We start from the raw sequence: 22994 nt of genomic DNA, 5'->3' as shown, positions 1-22994 counted from the left end.
ACAATCGATGCCCCAAGAGCACAAGCAACCGCTTTCGAGAACCAACCACTTACCTACCGTCTTTCCATTCCATCAATGCTTAAAATTCTTGTTCAATCTGTCTTCCTCGACAGCAACATGGCTTTGCTGCAACCCTTTTTCTCTGACAAGTTTCTATCCCAAGCCCTTTACATTTCACGCATAAATTCATCTCCAAGAAGAGCCATAATCATTAATACAAAAAGAACAGGAACAGTTGCATATCTTCATCAACCACCACAGAAACTTTATGTCTCTGGACAAGCAAAGAAAAGAGGGACAAACTGCCATGCAGTAGCAGACCAAGTTGGGGGTGAAGTTAAGCAAAGTGGCGGATCAACTGCAGAAGCAATCAAGAGTGTCGATGATGTGGTTCCCTATGATTGGACTGAAGAATGGTACCCTTTATATCTTGCAAAAAATATCCCAGAGGATGCTCCCTTGGGCCTTACTGTATTTGATAAGCAGCTTGTACTTTACCGGGATGGCACTGGAGAGCTTAGGTGCTTTGAGGATCGGTGTCCCCACAGGTAATTCAGTTTTAGCTCCTCCTTGGTGTCTCGTCACTTTTTGTATCAATTATTGTACTAAATCCGGCAGAATACATCTCTAATTTTAGCTTATAATGCACTCTGATTAAATATGTTGAACAAGCTGCTTCTAGATTTGTAGATGTTAATTGAGGAAAACATCATTAATCTTGCTTGAACTCTGTTTGATTGAGATTCGCAAGTTGAAGAGGGAAGAACTAACAACTAGCATTTCTCTGTAATGTGGTATAAAGGAGTATTTGCTGAGGAAACTAATTTAGAATTTTTTCACACCAGATAAGTTTGGGAGTTTAGGATAGAAAAGAGAAGAAGGGAAAACTTAAGTTACGAGAGTAGAGAAGAGAAGAGAAGGGATTGTTTTGTTTGGGAGTTTTGAGAATTAGTGGAATGATTTTGGATATAAAAGTTATTAAATATTTGTTCAAAACATTTTTAGGATAAAATAGGTATTTTAAAAAACTTTCATAAGTTTTCTCCAACCTGCTCTCCATTTCTCTCCAATTTGAGAGGAAAAATTTTAGTTACTATTTATCCTCTTAAATCCTTCCATTTCTCTTCTATTCTTTCCTAATTAAAACTAACAAATGACGGAAATGTTCACTTTCTCTTCTTTCCCTTTCTTTTCTCTCCAAATCATCCACTCCCAAACGAACGATTTGTCCCAATAGGTGTATGCCTGAAGTATATCTTAACACTTTGACTGGCATTTGTTAGTAACCAGATGTAGTTATAGGTTGTACATTATGCTGTAGTTGCAAGATTGATGCTTGAGCTCCACTTGCTGGTTTTTTTTCCTGCAAATCTAGTCTTGTGAATCTTGACTTGAATGGAAGTTTTGAAGCAAGACTGTGAGCTTTAGCTGAATTGGAGGTACCCTAACTTCTGAGGTAATCAATCAAACACTTGCGGATTATGTACCTATCAATGTTAAGGTTCATCTTCCTTGTCAGAGGATCTTGTATCTTTCACTGAAAGTTGATTTTGATTAGTAATGCATGCATCTTGCCAAGTTAGCGAAGTTAATTATGAATCTTAGAGTCTTAATAAAATATTCTCCATGGGCTGCACAGGTTAGAGCGTACAAAATCAGGACAATGGACTTTCAAGTAAATCTTAGCCAAAACAAAAGTTAGTTAGATGGATGAATTTGAGTGATGAGTCAGGGCAATAGTCAAAAGTCTGCAGATGCATTATCAAACAGCTTGATGAGCTTGTATAAATTCATCAAACAATCGTCATTTTCAGATTTGCTGGATGTCATATACTTATGGTTTTGGGTATAGGTGCTCTTGCTCCATGGCAATATATGTAACCTTGAATCCATGATTCAAGAGGATGATGCTGCTGACAAGAGATTATTGCAGTGAAAACCAGGCACTAAAAGTACCTTTTTCTTAGGCTTTTGGCATCAAAGCTGGAAAATGCAAATGAGGAGCATAATGGAAAATCTTGAAGGGGATTTGTTGTTTGTTTGAGTTAGCAAATTCTAGCACAAAGATAGCTGTCTGTCCTCAATCAAATTAAGTTAGCTTCTCTCAGAAAAAAACTAAATTAACTGAGAAGATTGCGATGTCTGAATCATATGTAATTTTCTGTTATTCACCAAAACCTTTTTATTAGCTTTTAAATTTCTGCTCAATTCCAGTAGTTACCTGCACTTTTTTAAATACAGGCTGGCAAAACTTTCGGAAGGTCAACTACTTGATGGGAGGCTAGAGTGTTTGTATCATGGTTGGCAATTTGAAGGTGATGGCAGGTGTGTGAAGATACCTCAGGTTGTTTTCATGTCTCCTCTTGTTTATTATATACTCTTATTGGACATACTGCAAGTTTGCTTCACATCCAATACTAATTCTCCATGTGCTTTTGTAACTTATATTTTGGACAGCTCCCTGCAAATGCAAGCATCCCACGATCAGCTTGTGCCAAGAAATACGAAGTAATAGATTCCCAAGGAGTTGTATGGGTATGGATGTCTCATAAAACACCACCAAAACCTGAAAAAATTCCTTGGTTTGAGAATTTTGCCAGACCTGGATTCAAGGATACCTCAACAATCCACGAGCTTCCATACGATCATTCTATTCTTTTAGAAAACCTTATGGATCCGGCCCATGTCCCAATCTCACATGATAGAACTGATTTTACTGCAAAAAGGGAAGATGCTACAGCATTATTTTTCAAGCTGACTGAAAGAACAGGTAGAGGCTTTGCAGGTTGGTGGGGAAGGGAAAGCGATCAGTCCACTCCAAACTATGTTCCAAATTTCTTGCGCTTTGAAGCACCTTGTGTTCTGCAAAACAACCGAGAAATCATTGACAAGAATGGGGAGACGCACTATTTTAGTGGGCTCTTTTTATGTCGACCATCCGGACAGGGGAAATCAATGCTCATTGTGAGGTTTGGGAGCACAAGAAAACCATCTGGACTGTTGAAAATAATTCCTCAGTGGTTCCTGCATCAGAATTCCAGTAAGGTTTTTGAGCAAGATATGGGATTTCTTTCCTCACAGAATGAGTTTCTGATGAAAGCAAAGGTCCCAACAAAGGTGTTGTATTTGAATTTAAAGTCCTCAGATGTTTGGGTAGCTGAGTACAGGAGGTGGATGGACAGAGTTGGACATGGGATGCCTTACTATATTGGGTACAGCACCATTTCACTGCCTAAAGTGCCTGCAGTCATAGAGCAAGCTCCAGCGGGGTTTGTCGCTAACCTTTCCGCTTCTCAGCCAGCCAAGGGAGGAATTGGAACAATGCATGCACCAAATTTCGCCAATAGATATTTCCGCCATGTAATCCATTGCCCGGACTGCAGAACCACTGTCAAAGCTTTCGAGGCATGGAAAAATGCACTTTCTGCTGTTGCTCTTGTATCAACTGCATTAGCCATTCTTGCGTCTGGAAAACAGTGGAAGGCTCTCCTTTTGTTTTCCACATCCCTTTGCCTGGTTGGAATCCATGGCTGCTCAACAGTAATTGCCATGAACACAACAAACTTCATAAGGACACACAGAAGAGCGTGAAGTAAAAATTGCCCTTTTTGTGCTCAATCTAAGTTTTGTTCTTTTGGTTCATTTCATTTTCATTTACTTCAAGAGAAGCTCATACTCTATGGATGCTGGCATTGGATAGCCCTTAGGTGCAGCACATCTCTGTCAATGCATATATTAAGTTTCAAATTCAATTGTACATAATGTAAAAAGTTGAGAGGTTGATATGCTGCGGTTGCTATGAAAAATTCTGGTGTAGGACAACTCTTGCATTAATTACACTGGGAACATGGTCCATATTAACACATCCTTGAACAATTGTATCATAAATGTTTAATAAAAATTTTACCTGGCCAATATATCATCTTGATTCTGACTCTTGAATTGTCTAATTATAAGGACATAGAATAAAATTTTTCCTTATAATTTCATGGATTGAAAATTGGATGAAATTAATTAGAATATAATTGATTGGTAACTTACTAATTTACAAATTACAAGGAAATATATATATATATATATGTGTGTGTGTGTGTGTGTGTGTGTGTGTGTGTGTGTGTGTGTGTGTGTGTGTGTGTACTTTTGTTCGTAAGTTAGAGAATGGACATCTTATATTTTTTGTTAGGATAAATTATGACAAATAGAAGATATGTAAATTAATGTAGAATCTTAATATGTAAAAAATAGAAGTAGAACATAAATTTAATTAAAACTTGTTTCTTTGATGAATACAAATTTTGGAAGAGGAAACTAATGGATAAAGAAATTTTTTATTTTTTTAACAATAAGAATTTTAAAAAATTGAAAAAAAAGAAAACAAAGAAGAAAAAAGAAAAAAATTAACATAATAGAGGAGCAATTTTGTCTTTCAGGTGATTAAGTGTGAAAAAATAAAGTTTAGGGAATAAATTGCAAATGTAACTATACCTTAGAGAGAGTTTTGTGGATAACGCTAACCAAAATATCCATATACCTTCTTGGGTTAATTGCACTTTTACACCCATGAACTCTCTCAAGATTGAAAATCACCCCCTAAACTTTTAACCAAGAGACATGCTAGCTCATGGTTTCAATTTTTTTTTGCATACTTTTAAAATCAGATAAAAAATCCAATTAATTTCTTCGATTGTTCAAGCATAATTTTACACGAGGAAAAACGTCAAGAGCTGTGCTATTAGCAAATAAGAGTGTGCTACTAATATCTTTTTTCATTCAATGTATATTATTCTTTAGTAAACTATTTTTCTTTTATGTTCAATTATGGCAAAATTAGTCAAGCAAAATCTTTATTACCATACCTGAGAAATCTCAAAAAAAAGTATGCTTACGTTTTCTTTTTAGAGGAAATGACTGTGTTGATTGCATTTGCGACAAAGAGAGGAGAGTGACCAAGTTGATTCCTCCTTCTTTTTTTTTTTTTTTTGAGGTGAATGGGGCACTTTAATACGCTTTTAGTCCATAAGAATCAAGAACTTGAAAAACATTGAGAATTGCTTGGGCTTGTGACTGTTATTGTAAACATCTAGCAATAACTATTGGTTGTTTTGGATCGAATATACACCCTTAAACTATCTATTAATTTGTAAAATATCATGCAATATTAGTAGCAATTCAAGAACCCTTCTATTGTGAATTCTTAACACATCACTCAAATTAGTTTAAAAATATCAAGTTTTGGCACCTATGTTTAAGGGATCAAATCTTTGCTGGTTTAAACTTGCGGTCATATAAATATGGTACTGAAACGTTTTAGTAGTCACGTGCTTGTACATTGAATTCTTAACTGCAACTAAGCGAGTTTTTTTACCCCTAGTCACGTGGCACAATTATATCAAAGCGACCGGTTTAGATCGTGCTTTATGCGTATGAGAATCTCATCCCATTTTCAGAGAGAAGCCTTTTAATGACCTTAAATGGATTGCTGAGTTGCGAAAACATCTGCATGCATTTTTGTATTCCATGTAGTAAGTAGAAGTGCTGATGTTATCCTATTGCAGTGCAGATGTGTTTTGCTGATTGGACTTATAACCCAATCCGCCCAACTACTTCATGCGTTAATTTGGATTGGGTTTAATACTTTAATTAGGTTAAGTCAAACACAAAAATCCAATTATGACTCAATGTATTTTCTCGTACACTTTTAAATATCCACATTTTTATTATCACATACACGCATTTTCACACACTTTCATGTGTTATTCTGGGTTTGGTTTAATTGGGTTAGATCAAACCCAAAAAAGTCAATTATAACTCAATATATTTTCTCATCCACTTTTAAATATTCACACTTTTATTATTGTATACACTCATTGTCACACACTTTCACTTAATAAACTATTTGGAAACTATTTTTTTATAGATTCTCTCTCTCACACACACACATGCACTAACACGCTCATACGCGCAGTTTTCACACAATTTCACTAGGAAAAATACTTGCGAACTTTTTCCCTGCATATTTTCACATTCACACACACATTCAACCCTTTCTTGCATATTTCTTCATGCTCTCTCATCCTAGGAATTTTTTTTATTAAAGAAAAACATTATAAAGGAATATTTATTCATCTTTTCCTCCCAAAACATTACATTTTCATTTTGGCTCCATGTGATTGAGGAAATTAGCAATGACAGCTAATTTTTCCAATCAATTAAAATTTGTCATGAATAATTGGCAAAGCTCAAAATGAGGTGTCAATGCCAATGGGATTATAGAGGAGTATTTATAGGTTAAGTTAATGTTACTTCCATATGTTGTACATTGTGCTCAATTGTAGTACTTCAGCAAACTAATCATTTAGTTAGTGCAACCTTAGACACTTTGATTCGACTGAAACAGGATGTGTAGTTAATAGTGAAAACAAGGCTGAATACACAAGTCAGTAAAGTAAGAGCCCATCGAGATTTAATTGCCATTGAACTTTTAGGAAAGCCTAGTGTTACATCAAGTAGAAAACTCAAACTCAAACTCAAGAAAGCGTGCAGGATATTGGTAAGAGTCAGAATTTAGTGAAGACAATAAATAGTTCGGCAATGGGTATGATTAAATAGAGGAGTGACCAGAGACTTGAAAAAGAAACGGCGTTTTCCCTTGTCTTCATATTTGTAAATAAACATAAATTGGGTACTGAATATCTAAGAAAAAAATCCACCCTATCCATTGAACAAGTTGGGTTTACTCTACTCAATCCATCAAAATTAATCATCCAAATGACCCTACCCAACCTTTTAAATTAAATGGATAGTTTGGGTAGGTTGTTAAAAGTTTTGGACTTAATTACCAGCCCTAATTACGAAGAACAAGTTTTTATATTGTTCCTCTGCAGCAAAGCTCAACTCTTCAATTATGCCACGTGTTCGTGAATTTGAACCCCTGTGTGAGCAACTTGCATTTAACTCGGCATAAACCAAAAGCAGAAAAGATAGAAATTTTTTCTTAAAACGAGAATATTAAATTACAAAGCCAGTTTTTCACTCTAAAGTCAGACAAGACAAAAGCTTCCTATCTTATTGTTGGAGGCTCATCAAATTTAGCTCATTATAGTTTTGAGAGGCTCATCCTCTATGCTGGACCTTTCACGGATGATTTGTCAGGGAGACTGCTCAGAAAGTTTACGATCTTCAGCACGATGATCTTCAACTTTCTTATCATCTCACCAAGTTGTCACCAGTATTTTGGCATCTAATAATTATGCCATATGCAGCAACTGCAACACTATTTACCTAGAGTTCTTAGGCACGTTCATTTCGGTAGAGAAGAGGTAAGTATCGACTGCACCTTACTGACCACCATTGCTATCAAGACCTTGATTCTGCAGTGACATCAAGCGAACACAGGAAGCTAATTAAACCGAAACAAACACAATGCTGAAATCTAGTGTAAAGTAGACAAAAACATCATGAGAATTAAAATTTTTCTAATCATGCTTCGTTGAGGTTCCTGTTATGCTGCTTTCATGTTTATTATATGGGCCATTCATGCTGCCGAACAGACCTTTTCCACACTGAGTTTTCCCAATGATACCACCAATTTGGAAAAGAAACAAGAATCAGTTTAAAATTACTTAATGATGCAAATGGCAGTCAATGCTAACTTTTCGTTTACTCCACTTTGCTCAACTCATTCCTGCCATAACCCGTGTGAATGATAAAAATGCATCAGAGAATGAACTTTCATTAACTTTGTACCTGAAGATAACATTCGTCCTTGCTAAAAATTATTGTTAGATCACTGCCAATTTTCAACCATTTGATTCTTTGAAAGGCACCAAGATATGTTACAATGGTGGACAGCTTGAATTTGTGAATGAGAAGGATATCAGCAACACCAAATCATATGAAGAGATTACACTACTCTAATCTTAGTTACCTGTTGTAATGTCAAACTGATAAGTTTGCACATGCATCCACAGATATACATCTGCCACAAATGATGCTAGGATTGGTCCAATTCTACTTCTGTCAAAAGACATCATAGAACACTTAATTGAGTTGGGAAGCATTCTGATCAACAACAGTGTTCTTGACTTTATAGGGGGCAAATATGCAAGAAAATCTAAATGCGCTAAATCTATTATCCTCAATTCCTTAAACTGTAGTAGATTGTATGTCTGATCCAAAATCTAATACATCATCAATCTATCAAGATGAATCCTTAAAATAGATTATGTAGGTTCGTATTGTAGATTACAGCAACAAGTTTAATTTAGACATCAACATTATCAATATGAACAAATAACCTTTAAGACTCCTATTACAGGCAGAGATAAGAGGTGTTTGGAATGACATCAGAGATTTCTGTCATATTATATGCACCATCACATGCAAAGTTTCATGCAAGCATGATCATATTTTGCTATATATCCATTTCCACCATTGCCATATATACACTGGGAGCAAAAATGTAAACCCACTTGCACAATAATTCCACTAGCAGCGTTAAAGACACAAGTGTCCATAAGCTGAATGGACATGTCTTATACTTTCTGACAAAGATCAGATACTTGATACAAATGTTCTACTCATCAAGAAGAGGTTTTGGTATCCCTAATCAACAGACTAGTCCAAAGAAGGGCTTAATTTTAACTCACAAAGAACACAACCAGCTTGATAGTTGGACTCGTTCAAAATTGCAATTGCTGAATCACTTGATGCCTAATAAAGCCTCAATGATCAATTGTCTTCATTAAATTCATCCCACAAATGATAGTCCTCAATGTAATTTTTCAGTCTAAGCTAAAAGGAGGACCAAACTTCAATAGCTCAATAGCTCAAGTTTTATCAATATAACTTGTAAGCCTTATTTTTAAACACATAAATCTAAGGAAACATTCTGGGGTACACACTCTATTTTATTAGCAAAATGAAGGAAATGCAAAAGTCTTGATTGAGTAAGGTCTCTGCTCTATATATTCTTCAACAGTTTGGTTCTATATAAAAACCATTGCTTGAACGTTCCTATAACACTAAATCCCACAACTGCACCATTAATTATGGTATCTGGCCACAACTTATAGGACTAATGTGACAGAAGTCTTTATGCCAGTATAATTAGTTTTTAAAAAGGAAAAGTAGTGGTATTTTTCTATTAATCAAATACGTATAAACAGTAGAGGAGATTATTCAATGACAACCTTAGGACTCATCAGGAATTATTTGAGTAGAACTTATTGTCCCTGAAAGTATTATATTGAGAATAACTGATCGTCAAACTTTTTAAAACAGGACATGTCGGTGATACCTTTTAGTACAATTATCACATAAAAGAAGAAAACTATCACAATCATTTATATGGGGAAGATTAGTAGTTTACTGGATTTTCCTGTTTGTTTAATAGGTCCTTTGTACGTTTCTGCACGCAAGTCAGTAAATCTGGTTATAATTAAAACTTAACTAGCATAAAATGCTAGTGTTTCAACATAGTAAGGTCTATAAACAATGCCATTATCCAGGGACAAAGATACGCGAAGGTAATAATTGAAGAGGGTTATCTCAATACCATGGCCACTTAAAACATGATTTTATTTAAAAAGTTGAGGGTGCTACTTGACTGAGTTTCCAACACCGTTACAGAGATAGAAGTTGAGTGTCACATAATAAGAATGACCAACGTGCATCATCTACAAAAAAAATAAAAATAAAAATAAAAATATTCATTTCTCCCTATGGCTCTTTATCAAATAATCCTATCATAGAACAATCAGGTAGCATAAAAACTTTTTCAAGACTGCGTACTGATTCAAGTTCATAAATAAAGGAAGGGAAAACAAAAAAAGAGAACAGGAGGGAACTACATACCAGTTCATCAGCTAGCTTACTAAGAGCATCATAGTTAATTCTGGAACTCGGCCTCTATAAAACAATTAAAAGTCTGTCTTAATACTTGGGCAAAATAACTGACAAGATAAACACAATCCATAAAGCGACCCTGAAATAAAGGCTCTTTAGCTTTCATTAATTCAACAGTGCAGATTAATTCAAGTTAAATAGATATCACAGAAACACTTCTGTAGAAACAGGTTAATTACCTTTTTCTCTATTTTAGGAGTTGCTTTTGCAGCTTTATCAACAGAAGTACTTCTTTTGAGTTCTGCCTTCAGTTTTGGTTTCTTAGCCTAATTTGAACAGCACAGGAACAAGGGGCCTTAAAGATCAAAATTTATAGAAAGAAAAAGTATGAAAACTAAGAAACCGCAAAAAATCACCAGGGTGAGAAATGGGACACATATTACATGACAAAAATCCAACATGGCAAGGTGATTTTATTGCACAGAAAGGTAAAATACAACAATTTTAAGAAACTGGTAGCTGCTCATTTTTTATGCCAAGGTTACCAGGTCTTCTTGTTTGATAAACATAACAAGAGTAAATAAATAAAAAAGGAACTACCTTTGAAAATCCTCTATCCATTGCTTCCCACAAGATCCTCTTATAACGCATCTCATGCTTGGTGTTAAGATATCCAATGACCTAAATACAATCCAAATATTTGACCAAAAAAATAAATACAATCCAAATATGAGTTCCAAATCATATAATTGAAAACAAAACTAAACAGAAATGTCTAAACAACATATCACTAACAAACTTCAAGAAGGAAGATCCATCCACAACTTGACTTAGTTAGACGTGACAAACTGTTAGACCCAAATTGATGCAGTACTGTTATGTGAATGAGCACAGTTTTAAGTGTCAATGGCATTTAGAATAAGAAGAGTAGCAGCTCAAGAAATACTTGGAATATCTAACTATATATAAAGCTTGAAGAAGGGGCATGGACTAAACCTTTTGGGTCACGCTTTCATTTGCCAAAATTACCCTAAATGCATTAGACCTCTACAGAAGCTAAGTCAAAATTTAGAAAAAACGGATGCTAATTATCTTTTGGAGAAAATCAAGTAAAAGCTGTCATTCAGGTACTTAAGTTAGATTAGTGCAACTCCTTGGGATTTAAAACTGACTAAGTAATTCTTTTATGTGTAAGGTGTGGTCCAAGGAGTATTTGATGCAAGTGGAGTTACTTTTGACACTAAATGTCTTAGAATAAGAAATTTTCCTTTTAAGAATGTCTGAGTGCGAATTTTTTGCCACTTCTGACTTAACAAGAATAATAAAAGCATAAATTGTTTATCTTACCCAATCCATAAAAACTTTCAAATAGACGGAAAACCTGTTAAATTCCATCCGAGTCACTTGTATGACTAAATACAAGATTGAAAGCACTTGATGGAGTAAACTCTGGACTAGTACTCATCAGAGACAAATGATATAACTCCAAAAGAGACAATTCAAAATGACTTGACAAGAAAAGTCCCACAGAAGTAGCCAATCCAGTAGTCTGGTAAGCTTTGAAAATTGACTCGGGCTCTTGTCAGAGAATTAACAGTCGCAAGAACAAATCTCATGTATCTTCATGCAGAGGATTCAAAAACATACCTCAGCATCATCAATTTCAGAAAGACTTTCTGATTCATGAATGTCTGTGGCACTACTGTTGCCACCATTATGCACGTGTGAATGGCCAGAATTTCCCAGCCCATTACTTCTTTGCACAGTCAAAGCACCTGTGAGATCAAGAAACCTGACAAATTAGTGCTACTCATATGTGATATGAACTTTTTGCTATATAACTGTATAAGATAGCGAACAACGGTTACCCTGAAATTCTCGCTGTTGAAGGATTCTGGGTGCAATGAAACTTTTGCCTTTTTCAGATGAAGATTCAACTTCTTCATTTATCTGAGTTAAAAAATGAAGTAATTAGCAACAAGTTTCACAAACATTTTTCACAAGCATTTTTATAACACATTACATAAGTTGTGATGTAAGGATACAGAACATGTAAGTTAAAGCAACACTAAGTAATTGTGGTTTTTCATGAAAGCCAGCAAGGATGTAATGATAGTGTGCTTGGAGAATTGCTTGCAAATAATTCCTTTCTGTATACACCTCTGAAGTCACTCAACATACACTTGGTAAACCTGAAAGCTAGATAATTCAATAGAGCAGGAAGCTATGGTTCTTTCTGATTTCAAACTTCCAGCCAGTTTAGTCTACTTTGATAATCAATCAACTGGCTTTGCAACTATAATGGAGACCTCTCTTGGGCAATGTCCAAGTTGGCAAAGTTAGTGGTAACAGATGGTTATCACAGCTCCATTCCAAGTTGGCAAAATTAGTGTTTTGAACTATAGTTGTCTGTCTCATTCTTCCACAACCGACCACTCATCTGACCGGGATAGAAATGTCATATATACAATTCCATCACAAGTGGTTATGGTATTGAGAGAAACTCTTTTACCAAAAAAGAGGGACAGTAACTACTTGACCAAATTCCACAAATAACCTATGCAAACTTAAACAGCATAGAGGAAAATGTTAATCATAAGAACAACTAAAGGAGGTGGCTCAGCTACTTCTCCTCTTTGAAGTCAGAAACTTTTTCCAAGTTTTGCCATAAAAGATGCTGGGAAACATGTATCATATCTCTATTAGCAGCTACGAATAAATAAAACCTATTGCTGGTTGTAGACAATAAAATCACTATTAGAACAAGGAGATTGTCCTAGAAATTCTAAAAACAGAAAAAGAAACCAAAGACACAAACCCGGAATCTATACAGCACAAACACACTCATCATAGAATACTATTCACAGAACCAAAAAAAAATGAACAACAGAGCCAAATCCAATTTTCCCCTTATTCGAGAAAAATCTCTAAAGCTCTCGTAATTCAACAGGAGAAATCTAACACGCAAAATCTGATAATGCAATCAAATCAAACAAACAAAATTGAACGAAAAAAAATTGCATTGCATCAATGTTTAGCGGACAATACCTCTGGTTGTGTAATTTGCTTGCGGCTTTGTCTAACCGCCATTCTCGCTGGACTTTGAAGCTAGACGGTGGCGTCGTGAGCTGAAGATTCCTTCAAATTGATGGGAAAGGCGGTTTAATCCTGCGAACTTACAAAAATTAAACACACAAAAAAGGGGGCCCCCCAGGGAAGTTTGGTAAAATTGCTGATACAGTGCCCTTGATTTTGGGTTTGTTCTATTTTTGTCCCATCATACTCACGAGTCAACGTTTGACTCGAACTCGAGAACACCGAGTTTGAATTGAACTCGAGCTACTCATTTAATAAAGGGTTAAAAACAAAAAAACTCTCTGTAGTATATCTAATACACAGAAAATCCTCCTATGGTTTCAAAACATACAAAATAGCATCTCATGTTTTGAACTAAATTATAAACTAACAGAATTTGTTAAATTTAACGAAATCCTGTAAACATAACGAAAAACTTAACGGCATCCAATAAATTTAACGGTAAATTTAACGGAATCCCGTAAGTTAAACAATCTTGACCATCATTTTCGTTAACTTTAACAAATCCTGTTAGTTTACAATTTAATTCAAAATATGAGGTGTTGTTTTGTATGTTTTGAAACTACGATGGACTTTTTTCTGTATTAGATATACCATATGGGGCCTTTTTGTTTGAACCCCTTTAATAAACAAGCCCAACTTGAGTCATCTGCACAAAGACTCCTTAGCTCGTTGAGTCATGCAAAATTACATATTATTAACTTAACATTCAGACAACAAGCTCCATTTGAGTCCACACAACTTAACATTCCTGATTACTCTTTCATCTTTCCCTCAAATCAATGACCAAACAAACCCAACCTTAGGCCCCTAGCCACTACCGCTGCTACTACCACTACTACCACTAATCCACCACACCCACCACTACCACTGCCACCCTTCAATCGAAAACTAGGTCCCTAGTTGTAACCTTCCTCCCTGTTTGTTGACCAAGTTCAAAAGTAATAGCACCAGCCATTTCGCAAGCTCATCAAGGTAAAGCTAGTAGTAGGCTGCAACTCCAGCAACATTACAACTCCTCATGTCACTCTTTAGCAATCGCTGTTGACAGATACTTGCTTTGACCCTCTTAATTTGTTTCAGTTATTTTCATTATATTTCTTGAAGTGACAAATTAAATTTCAATCCCATTGCTAAATTTGCCATCATATGTATAGAAATGAAATGGTACCAATTCGGTATAAAGTTTTCTTTTTTTAATCTAGTTATTTTTCATTGATTACACTTTTTTTGCATCGCTAGTTAATACCTTCAAGTATTTTAATCATAGCTAAGCAAGAAATTTGCTTGAATTATTGAATATCTAGTTCAGCCACATTGGTTTAAATTAGTATATTGTTTTTGAAATATTATTGGTAGTATAATTTTTGAATAGCTTTCTATTTCTTTCTTTAGTATGTAATGGGCCCAAAGGAAACAAAAGAGAGAACAAACTAAGTATATGATGTGGTTATCCATAAATAAAAAAATTTATGCTTTTTTTTGGATTTTTTCTATTCAGTGTTAATGCAAGCAAAACGATTTTTAGCATTATGTCATTTTTTGGTTATATATATATTTAAGATGAAAAACACCAGATAAGTGCATTGCTGATTTTGATTGAATATTTAGGATGACCACCTTTTTTCCTTCTGCAAATTTTGGGTATTTCCAGTCTCCTTTTGGTGAAATTGTACTTTAAATATTCAATAATATTGATTAGTTAGCATTTTACTAGAATAAAACCTTTTGTACTAGTTTGCCTGTGCAAATGTATCCTTATATAATTTGTGAAAACCCTGGATCTCAGTTATGATAGTCTACCTTATTGCTTGAAAGAAAAGAAGTTTGACTGCTAATTTAGGGGTTCTCATGTCCTTTCTCCTTTCTCCTTCTTTGATTGGTTAGTCTTCCTTTGTGTATAGTTAAAGGCACAAGCACAATATGGCCATGTCTCCCCAAGATGTGTCTTCACAATTAGTTAAATCAACTGGTAATTGTGCTGGGATTAACAATGAGGAAGAGTTGGAATATTCTATTGGAGATGAAGAACTAAGGAGTGAAGAAAAGAGGTTAGAAGGTGATATATAAGCACCCGCTCAAAGTTTGAATCAATAGGCTACTCAAGGTGTTAGTTTAGATACTTTTAGAAAGAAAAAGAGAGCCAGAAAGTCCAAGACTTAGGTTGATTCAAAGATGTGGAAGTTTAGCCTAAAAAAACACTTTACTGGGAATGTATGCATTGCAGAGCTAAATTCAAGAAGACAAAAATCAGTACAACTTCAAGTTTGTTAAGGAATCTTAAAAATGGTCCTAAACGATTGGAGAAACTAAAAAAATCAGAGGCAAAATAGCAAAATATTAATTTTCCAATTGCAGATTCTAGCTCAATTACTCATTCCTACTTTCATACAGGCAAGTTTGATATGACTGCCATGAGAGAAAGTGCAGCTGAGTGGGTGCTTATGCATGAGCATTCCTTTACAATTGTGGAGGAAGACGGTTTCAACTTCATGATGAAAAAGGGGATGTCTAAATGGCAAAAAACCAGTTAGACCACTAATAAGAATGATTGCATTTTCGTATACAAAAAAGAGAAGACCAAATTGAAGCATTTGTTAAAGAAAGTCAAAAAAATTAGCTTGATCATAGATCTTTGCGAGTCTAAGAACCAGAAGATTTAGTATATGGTTATAATTGGGCGTTGACTTGATATTCATTGGAGATTGCAGAAATGGGTCCTTAATTTTGCATATTCCTCCTCCACGTTCAAGCATCACCATTACAAATGCTATTTTCAAATGCTTAAAGGATTGGGGATTGGAGACCAAAGTTTATATAGTCTCGGTGGACAATGCCTCAAATAATGACACTGCATTAAGATGTTTGAAGGACACCTTCTCCAGAAACAAGTGTCCATTAGCCAAAGAGAAGCTATTCCATGTGAAATGCTACGCTCACATACTCAACCTAATGATTCATGATGGTCTCAGTGAAATCCAAGAGATGGTTCAAGCCATAAGGGACAACGTGGAGCTTGTAAATAAAATCGAAGGGAGGCTTGATCTTTGTTGAAATTGTGTAACAATTGCAATCGCCCAAGAAAGTACTGCTTTATGACTGCAAAACAAGGTGGAACTCTACCTATGAGATACTAGATTTTGCTTTCAAGTTCCAAAAGATGCTTCCAAGATTCAAAGATAGAGAACCAAGTTATGATTTCTGTCCAATCACAGAAGATAAGGAAAAGGTAGAAAAATGGTGCAACATTTTATAAGTTTTCTGGACTGCAACTCATATAATACCAGGGAGTGATTATTCGACAACTAATTTATATCTAAATAAAGTTTTTTTTGGGATAAAAATACTATTAGATAGCAAAGCAGATGATGAAGACTACTTTGTTTGAGTAATGGTTTGGGGGATGAAAGTGAAATTTGACAACCACTGGGGTGAGTGCAATCTATTGATGTCTACAGTAGCTATCTTGGATCGCAGGAACAAAATAAGAATCATCAACTATTTCTTTTCATTGATATATCTTCCGCATGAAGTGCAACTGAATATAGACAAGTTCTGACAAGCATTGTATAATATATATGCTGACTATGTGGTAATGCATGTTTCAAGTTCAAGTGGTTCTGGAGCGAGCACTCAAGTAGTGATAAATGATCTAGTTAACAAGTGCAGTAGTAGTTCATCTTTTATAGTAACACATATTATGAGTATGAGTGAATTTTTCTCTCACATTGCTACTATAGAAAGTGTACAAGCACAGAAGAATGAGTTGGACAACATGCCAATGTCATCTTCGCACCCTAATTGCACTCCAACAAATGTACTTAGGCCTTCAGAATTCCTAAGCCATAGATTCAATTTGAAAACATTCCGGTCTAGTCCCATGTAGTTGTATACTCTATCCACCAACTCATCATAACTTATTTGATATTTTAGTAATATGGCTTTTTGGCACCTCGGAGTATCATACGCATGATCCTTTGATCTCCACTATTATGCCTCCCTAATAAAATTAAATTACCAATGCAATGTCTGTTGATATTTTTTCCTAATCTTATGAATATTTTTAAATCAACTTATATTCCTCGACAATTTGTCATAATTAATAATGCTAACTTAACAAACATCATAATTATTAATAACATCAGCAATAAAACAATCATGAATTACTATTCATCCCTAATAAGTAAAAATAATTCTGTGTGCCCAGATAATTACAAATAAATAATTAAAGATAAAGTTATCAAATAAATATTATTAATTAAATTATGATTAATGATTCTTCTTTACTATTAATCAAATAATTATTGCTAACTACTTTTAAATACTATTTACAATTAACACTTAACCACTAAATGCTAATCATTATTTGTTATTATTTATTACTCACTAATCATAGTTACTATTAAATAGCTAACTACTAATGGATATTACTACAACTTATTTCTTTTGACTATTAGTTACTATTACTATTACTTACCAATTACTAGTACTAGTACTATTAATCACCAATTACTACCTCAGTTTACATTTACTACAATTATTTGCTATTTACTATTAATATTTAATTTTTACTATTACTATTAGTATTACTATTTGATTTTTATTATTTAATATTACTATCACTCTTACTATTTATTATTAGTTCATTACTATTACAATTAACTATTACTATTAATATATACAATCACTATTTACTATTTATTATTTACTATGTATTATTTGCTATTTACTATTTATTATATACGGTTACTGTTACTATTACTATTTGCTATTTACCATTTATTATTACTATTTATTATTTTTTATTTACCATATAAATTCTCTATTTCAATCAAACCTAGCATACCTCCAAAGCATAACATTCATTAAAAAGAAAACACAAACAAACTAGAAATTTAACCAAGCAAATGAAACTACAGGAAAAACACCAATTAGGCATTTAACCAGAAAACACAAATTAGAAAAACACAGCAACAAAAACACAAATTAGACATTTAACCAGTACCTAAAAATCAAACTTGTGACAGCCCCACTTCCCCCTAAGGCGAACCAAAGGGTTTAGCGGACCGCCTGCCCAACTCTCGCCGGGACTCAGTCGTTCACTCAAACGAATCAGAAATAAAACCTCAAGAAGAGTAAAACAAGGATCCAGTTCATTACAGTCCTTAATCAAAACCCGAATTCAACCACAGGAATAAATAGTACGAGAAGTCAAAACTTAAAGCGGAACTTATATACATTGATATCTTAAGAGGAAGTACAACCGTCAAATATACCGAGGTTCTCAATTCACCATACAACCAACCCGTGCCAAACACTAGGGCGAGAACCATTACAATAGAAAACCAAGACTAGACCAAGCTAGTCTATACAGGCTCTCTTCCTTGCTCGCCTTCCCCTGTTAAGAAAAACAAAACTAAAGGGATGAGCTGGAAAGCTCAGTGAGGTTCCGATCACATAGGCAAACAAGAAGTTCAATGCATTCATTACACGTAGCCAATAATTCAAGATACAAAGATAAGATAAAGCGATAAACACATTCATTAAAAGGATACAGGCTCACATGGAGCTATTCGTTCGTTCGTTCGTTCATTCATTCTTCTTTCATTCCCTTATACCTTCAATCATTTGAAAATGCATTTTGTATAAGTAAAACCCCTCGTTCAGTCATTCGTTCATTCATTCATTCACCCCATCCCGGACATTGTCCAGGCTCCATCAACCTCCACCAACTTACAAGGTAATACTCAAGTATACCGAAACGTTCACCCAGGTCCTTAATCGCCCGACCGAGTCCGCTTCTGGCTCGAGACGACTGGTAACAAGGGGTAGTGGCCAATTCAGCCAAAAGGCTTACATTCATGCACAATTAACATTTCAATCGTTCAATCATTGAAAACTTTTCAATCATTTAGGTCGAGTGCGATAAAGTACACACTCACCTAGAAAACTCGTTTTAGCAATCATTGAAAACATTTAACATGTTATCAATCATTCATACAAGCCATATAACCATGAAACATAACAAACAAGGAACACTCACCTATACACGCAAAATAACGTCCACTTCTCAATCACCAATGAAATCTAAAATTAAACAAAGAACACATTACAATCCATCTAGCATGCTTTAGATGCAATCAAGAATTACCCGACTATTCGCGAGTAAACGTATAAAAATGACTTTTAAAGTGTAAAGAGGATATTTGGATCCGTGGACGGGAATAACTAGGGTTCATAAACCAACCGTGAAACCAAACCCAAAAAGGTTATGAAATTTCCGACAGAAAACACTTTAACCATCGACAAATCGAAATCCAATAAGGTAAGCTAAGAAGTATTGTTTCCGGAATCGTTTATGCGGCTCAAAATCAATAGACTATATGCCTTGATGAAAATCATGAAAAGGTGGCAAAACTACCTCACTTTCACCCTTAAAACTTCACTTAAAAGTTATTCACTTGTGGCCGAGAGAACCCGAAGTCAACCTCTATATTTTGGTAAACAGTAGGTAAACATTTGGAGTTTCAAACCAAAGAGGTATTAGGTTTTAGAATAGTAAAATGATCACTTTATTTGCCAAGCGGAAATATACAGGTTCAAATAGAAACTTAGCACTCGAGCGAAAATTGGGGCAGTACGCCCTTTGTATTTTCCTATTTCCAGCCATTTATGGCTTCATTGTTTTCCTCAATCAATCCCAACATTACACATAACATAAACAACCACTCAATATGCTCAAGACAATATAAGGACAAAATTTAAACTAACACCAAGTGCGGAAACGAAGTTTACAAAAGACAGTTTTAATGGGTTTTTGCGGAATGGGTACATCCGAGGCTACGCTTATCGAATTGAGGTGAAACTTATACCATTTCGAAGCTAAGACAGGGGGCTACAAGGTTGAAGAAGGCCACTCAGTCCAGTTTGCAATGTATCTAGGTCAAAATTGAAATATACGAAACCAGAATCTCACAAACAGGTTGGCTAACCGCACATTTGTTAAACAGCAATAACTCAGGCTACCGAAGTCCAATTGAAGTGTATCTTATGGTGTTTCGAAGCTAAAACACAACCCTACATTTCTTATGAAGACCTCCAAGGCCAAATCAAGCATTTTCATGATCAAAAATGGAAAACTACACGAAAACAGAATTCTAGGCGCGAAACAGGTTTCATGGACAGTCAAGGGTATTTTGGTCATTTCACATGCTACAGTGGTCTGATCAAGCTGAAATTTTGTAGGAAACTATTTTATACTATTGGATACAACTTTCATGTTTTGGCCAAAATATAATTCGGTAAGGATCATAGTGAAAAGTCACGGTCAGATTGGGTGAAATGTCAACCCTGTTCACTGAACTCCTACCTAGACCAGTCTGGGTATTTCCATCTTATCTCAGGCTACCAAGCTCGGATTGGGGTGAAAATTTACAGGCAACTAGAAAACATCATTCCATACAACTTTCATGTTTTGTGCTAAGGCGAATTCGGCCTCTAACCTGGTCGAACAGAAATGGGCAGAACAGGGGTTAGTGAAACCCTAATCTGGAATCTTTGCCCTAAACCAGAATTTTTGTACAATCTATCACATCCAACATATATGAACTTCATTTTACACTATAATAGGCTATCATACCATGAGTAAACAATAAAATACTATATAAAACAGAAAAATCCTCAATTAATAGAAAAAATTAGACAACTCAACCATAACTTATGAAATAACCCACAAAATGACATGCTTCACCACTAAAAACCCTTAATTGATCATTATTATCATGAAAGGGAAGATATCTAGACAACTCACCTTTACAACTCAAGAAAGATAATAGCTTAGGTTTCTTTCTTCCAAAATAACGCCACCAATAGCTTTAAACCTCCTTAGTGAGCACTTGTATAGAGTAGATTCAAGTTTGGTTGGTTGAAACTCAAGATTTGAGTAAATTTGGAAGCTAGAAATTGAAGAATCTTCCCTTGTTTTCCTCCTTAGAACAGCCGGCCATGAGGGATGAAAAATGGAGAAAAATTGGTCAAATTTTGGTTTTAGTAAATGTAAGAAAGTTTGGTCAAAATCCAGCTACGAATCGGATCGCGACATGTGACACCTTATAAGTTTAACACTTATCCTTTCGTCTCTCCATCATTAACCATCTAAACAACCTCTAATTATCTCTTAACATCTAAAAAATTAATCCCAGTACACAAAACTTAAATTAATTGACCGAATTTTACCGAACTTTCCGCACTAGCGGGTCCCACGTCCGGTATATGCTCCAAAAATCTCATGAACTAAATTATACTAGAAAAATAATTTAAAAACCATATTTGTTCATAAAAATTATCTAGAAAATTTTCTTAATAAAGAAAATGCATAAGAAGCGTGCAAATAAATAAAATAAAGCCTAGAAAATAAGAAATTTTACGGGTTCTCACACTCTCTCCCCCTTAAGAAATTTCGCCCTCGAAATTTTTACCTTCATTTGCCTCAGACGAGTCTGGAACTGTTTGGGTGCCTAACGCATAATCTTTTGCTGGCCCACTAGTTCGGTTTCCTCTTTCATTTGCTTGTTTTGTTTTAGCTCCCTCCAGTTGCGGAATACTACCTCCGCGTGACTGTTTCTTCGGACAGTTGCTAACTTGGTGCTCACCACTCCCACAAATCAAGCACTTCCGCCATTTCCGCCAACAATCGTTCTCGGTATGATTGGCCTTTCCGCAATAGCCACAAGTCAAGTAGGAAGCCATCTTTTGGCTTTCTGGAGAAGTCTCCCCATATCCGGTCTGACTTCTTTTGGTAGACATTTCATCTCTCGCCCCTACTGTCCATGGCGGGTAGGACAAAAAGTTCACTTTCTGCATTTTAGAAGGTGCTATTGATTCACTAGGAGGTTCTTCAATCACACTACCAACTGCACCTCTTTTCCGAGTTTGGGAGGCTTTTACTTGTGCCTTTGCATTCTCGATTCGTTGAACTTTCTCAAGGGCCTCCGTAAAAGTATTCACTTGCGCCGCGGCTAACGCCTCTTGGATGTCCAAATTCAGTCCCTGTATAAACCGTCTTACTCTTCGCCGTTCAGTGGTTACTAGTTCAGAAGCAAACTTGGATAATCTTGTAAATTTTGTTTCATATTCGGCCACACTTAACGTTCCCTGGCGTAACCCAATAAACTCCTCATCCCTCCTTTCTTGGACTAAAGGTGGGAGGTACTTCTCGTTAAATTCTCTTATGAAGTTCGCTCATGTCCAGATAGTCTGTTCTCTTTCCCACTTTGCTCTAATTACGTTCCACCATGATCGGGCCGGTCCCTCAAATTGAAATACTGCAAAGTTCACTTGTCTTTGCTCAGTGTAGTTTAGGGCTGTGAAGATATTAACCATGGTTTCTATCCATTGTTCAGCCACGTCCGGATCGGGCCCTCCAAGAAATTTTGGCGGAGCAAACTTCTGGAACCTTTCAAGAGCCTTATCCTTGCCCGTTTCAGGGTTCCGATTTTGGTTTACAGGTATTTGGCCTTGTTGATCCACCAGTCTTGCCAAGATATCCGTCATTTGTTGCATTGCCGTTGCCATTTGGTCTCCAGTCGCAGCTCTTGATCCCTGCTCTTGCTCTGCTGACGTTTCCCTTTCTCCTTTTGATTCCGGGATCCGCTTAGTTCCCCGGCTTCTACCACGTCCACGACTACGTTTCCCATCCATAGATATGTTTTTCCCTCTCTCTTTTCTTTTCTTGTCCTCAAAAGGTAATTTTAGTGAATAATCACTGTAAATTGACTAAGCACCAATTCCAGCATACCAAATACACAAGTAAACATATATGCACATAATACGCCATATCAAGGAGGCAGATAATCAAATACACAAATACATGTCACAAATACATATCAAGTTTGACAGATAATCATATACACGAATTCACAGGCTAACGTCATGTAGTAGCCCTATATGGGTGCATCAAAAGAAAAGGGATACGTTGTCCCACACCCTGTTAACCCCGTCCGGTCTCTTACGTCACTTTCTATCCAACTAGATGTCCATTGGCCTCTTGAAAT

The 22994-nt window shown here is 35.5% G+C and overlaps 2 protein-coding genes across 8 annotated transcripts; one reads left to right on the top strand and one right to left on the bottom strand.

Annotated features, from left to right (window-relative positions):
- Positions 1–3822, top strand: LOC113707144 (protein TIC 55, chloroplastic). The gene is made up of 3 exons (XM_027229310.2): positions 1–548; positions 2242–2344; positions 2458–3822. Exons 1-3 carry the CDS (start codon positions 76–78, stop codon positions 3589–3591), a joined length of 1710 nt encoding a protein of 569 aa, XP_027085111.1. The 5' UTR covers positions 1–75; the 3' UTR covers positions 3592–3822.
- A 3148-nt stretch (positions 3823–6970) lies between these two features.
- Positions 6971–13081, bottom strand: LOC113706408 (uncharacterized). Of its 7 annotated transcripts, none has more exons than XR_011820747.1 (9): positions 12895–13080; positions 11715–11796; positions 11494–11621; positions 10447–10527; positions 10086–10172; positions 9856–9985; positions 7928–8016; positions 7747–7851; positions 6971–7370 (listed from the first exon to the last, which is right to left on the bottom strand). XR_011820747.1 is itself a non-coding variant. In XM_072064136.1 (7 exons), exons 1-6 carry the CDS (start codon positions 12934–12936, stop codon positions 9890–9892), a joined length of 516 nt encoding a protein of 171 aa, XP_071920237.1. In that variant the 5' UTR covers positions 12937–13081; the 3' UTR covers positions 6971–7370; positions 9856–9889. The 7 variants fall into 7 exon arrangements, 3 of the variants coding, with proteins under 3 accessions (XP_071920237.1, XP_027084114.1, XP_071920238.1); XR_003452006.2 differs by having other exon boundaries at positions 9856–9909; positions 12895–13071; XR_011820746.1 differs by lacking the exon at positions 7747–7851.
- Positions 13082–22994: the final 9913 nt, after the last annotated feature.

The sequence above is a fragment of the Coffea arabica genome, chromosome 8c (genome assembly GCF_036785885.1).
Source record: "Coffea arabica cultivar ET-39 chromosome 8c, Coffea Arabica ET-39 HiFi, whole genome shotgun sequence".
In the NCBI taxonomy this organism is placed as follows: Eukaryota; Viridiplantae; Streptophyta; class Magnoliopsida; order Gentianales; family Rubiaceae; genus Coffea; species Coffea arabica.
Note: the sequence above shows the minus strand (reverse complement) of the source record. Positions and strands in the feature narration are given on the sequence as shown.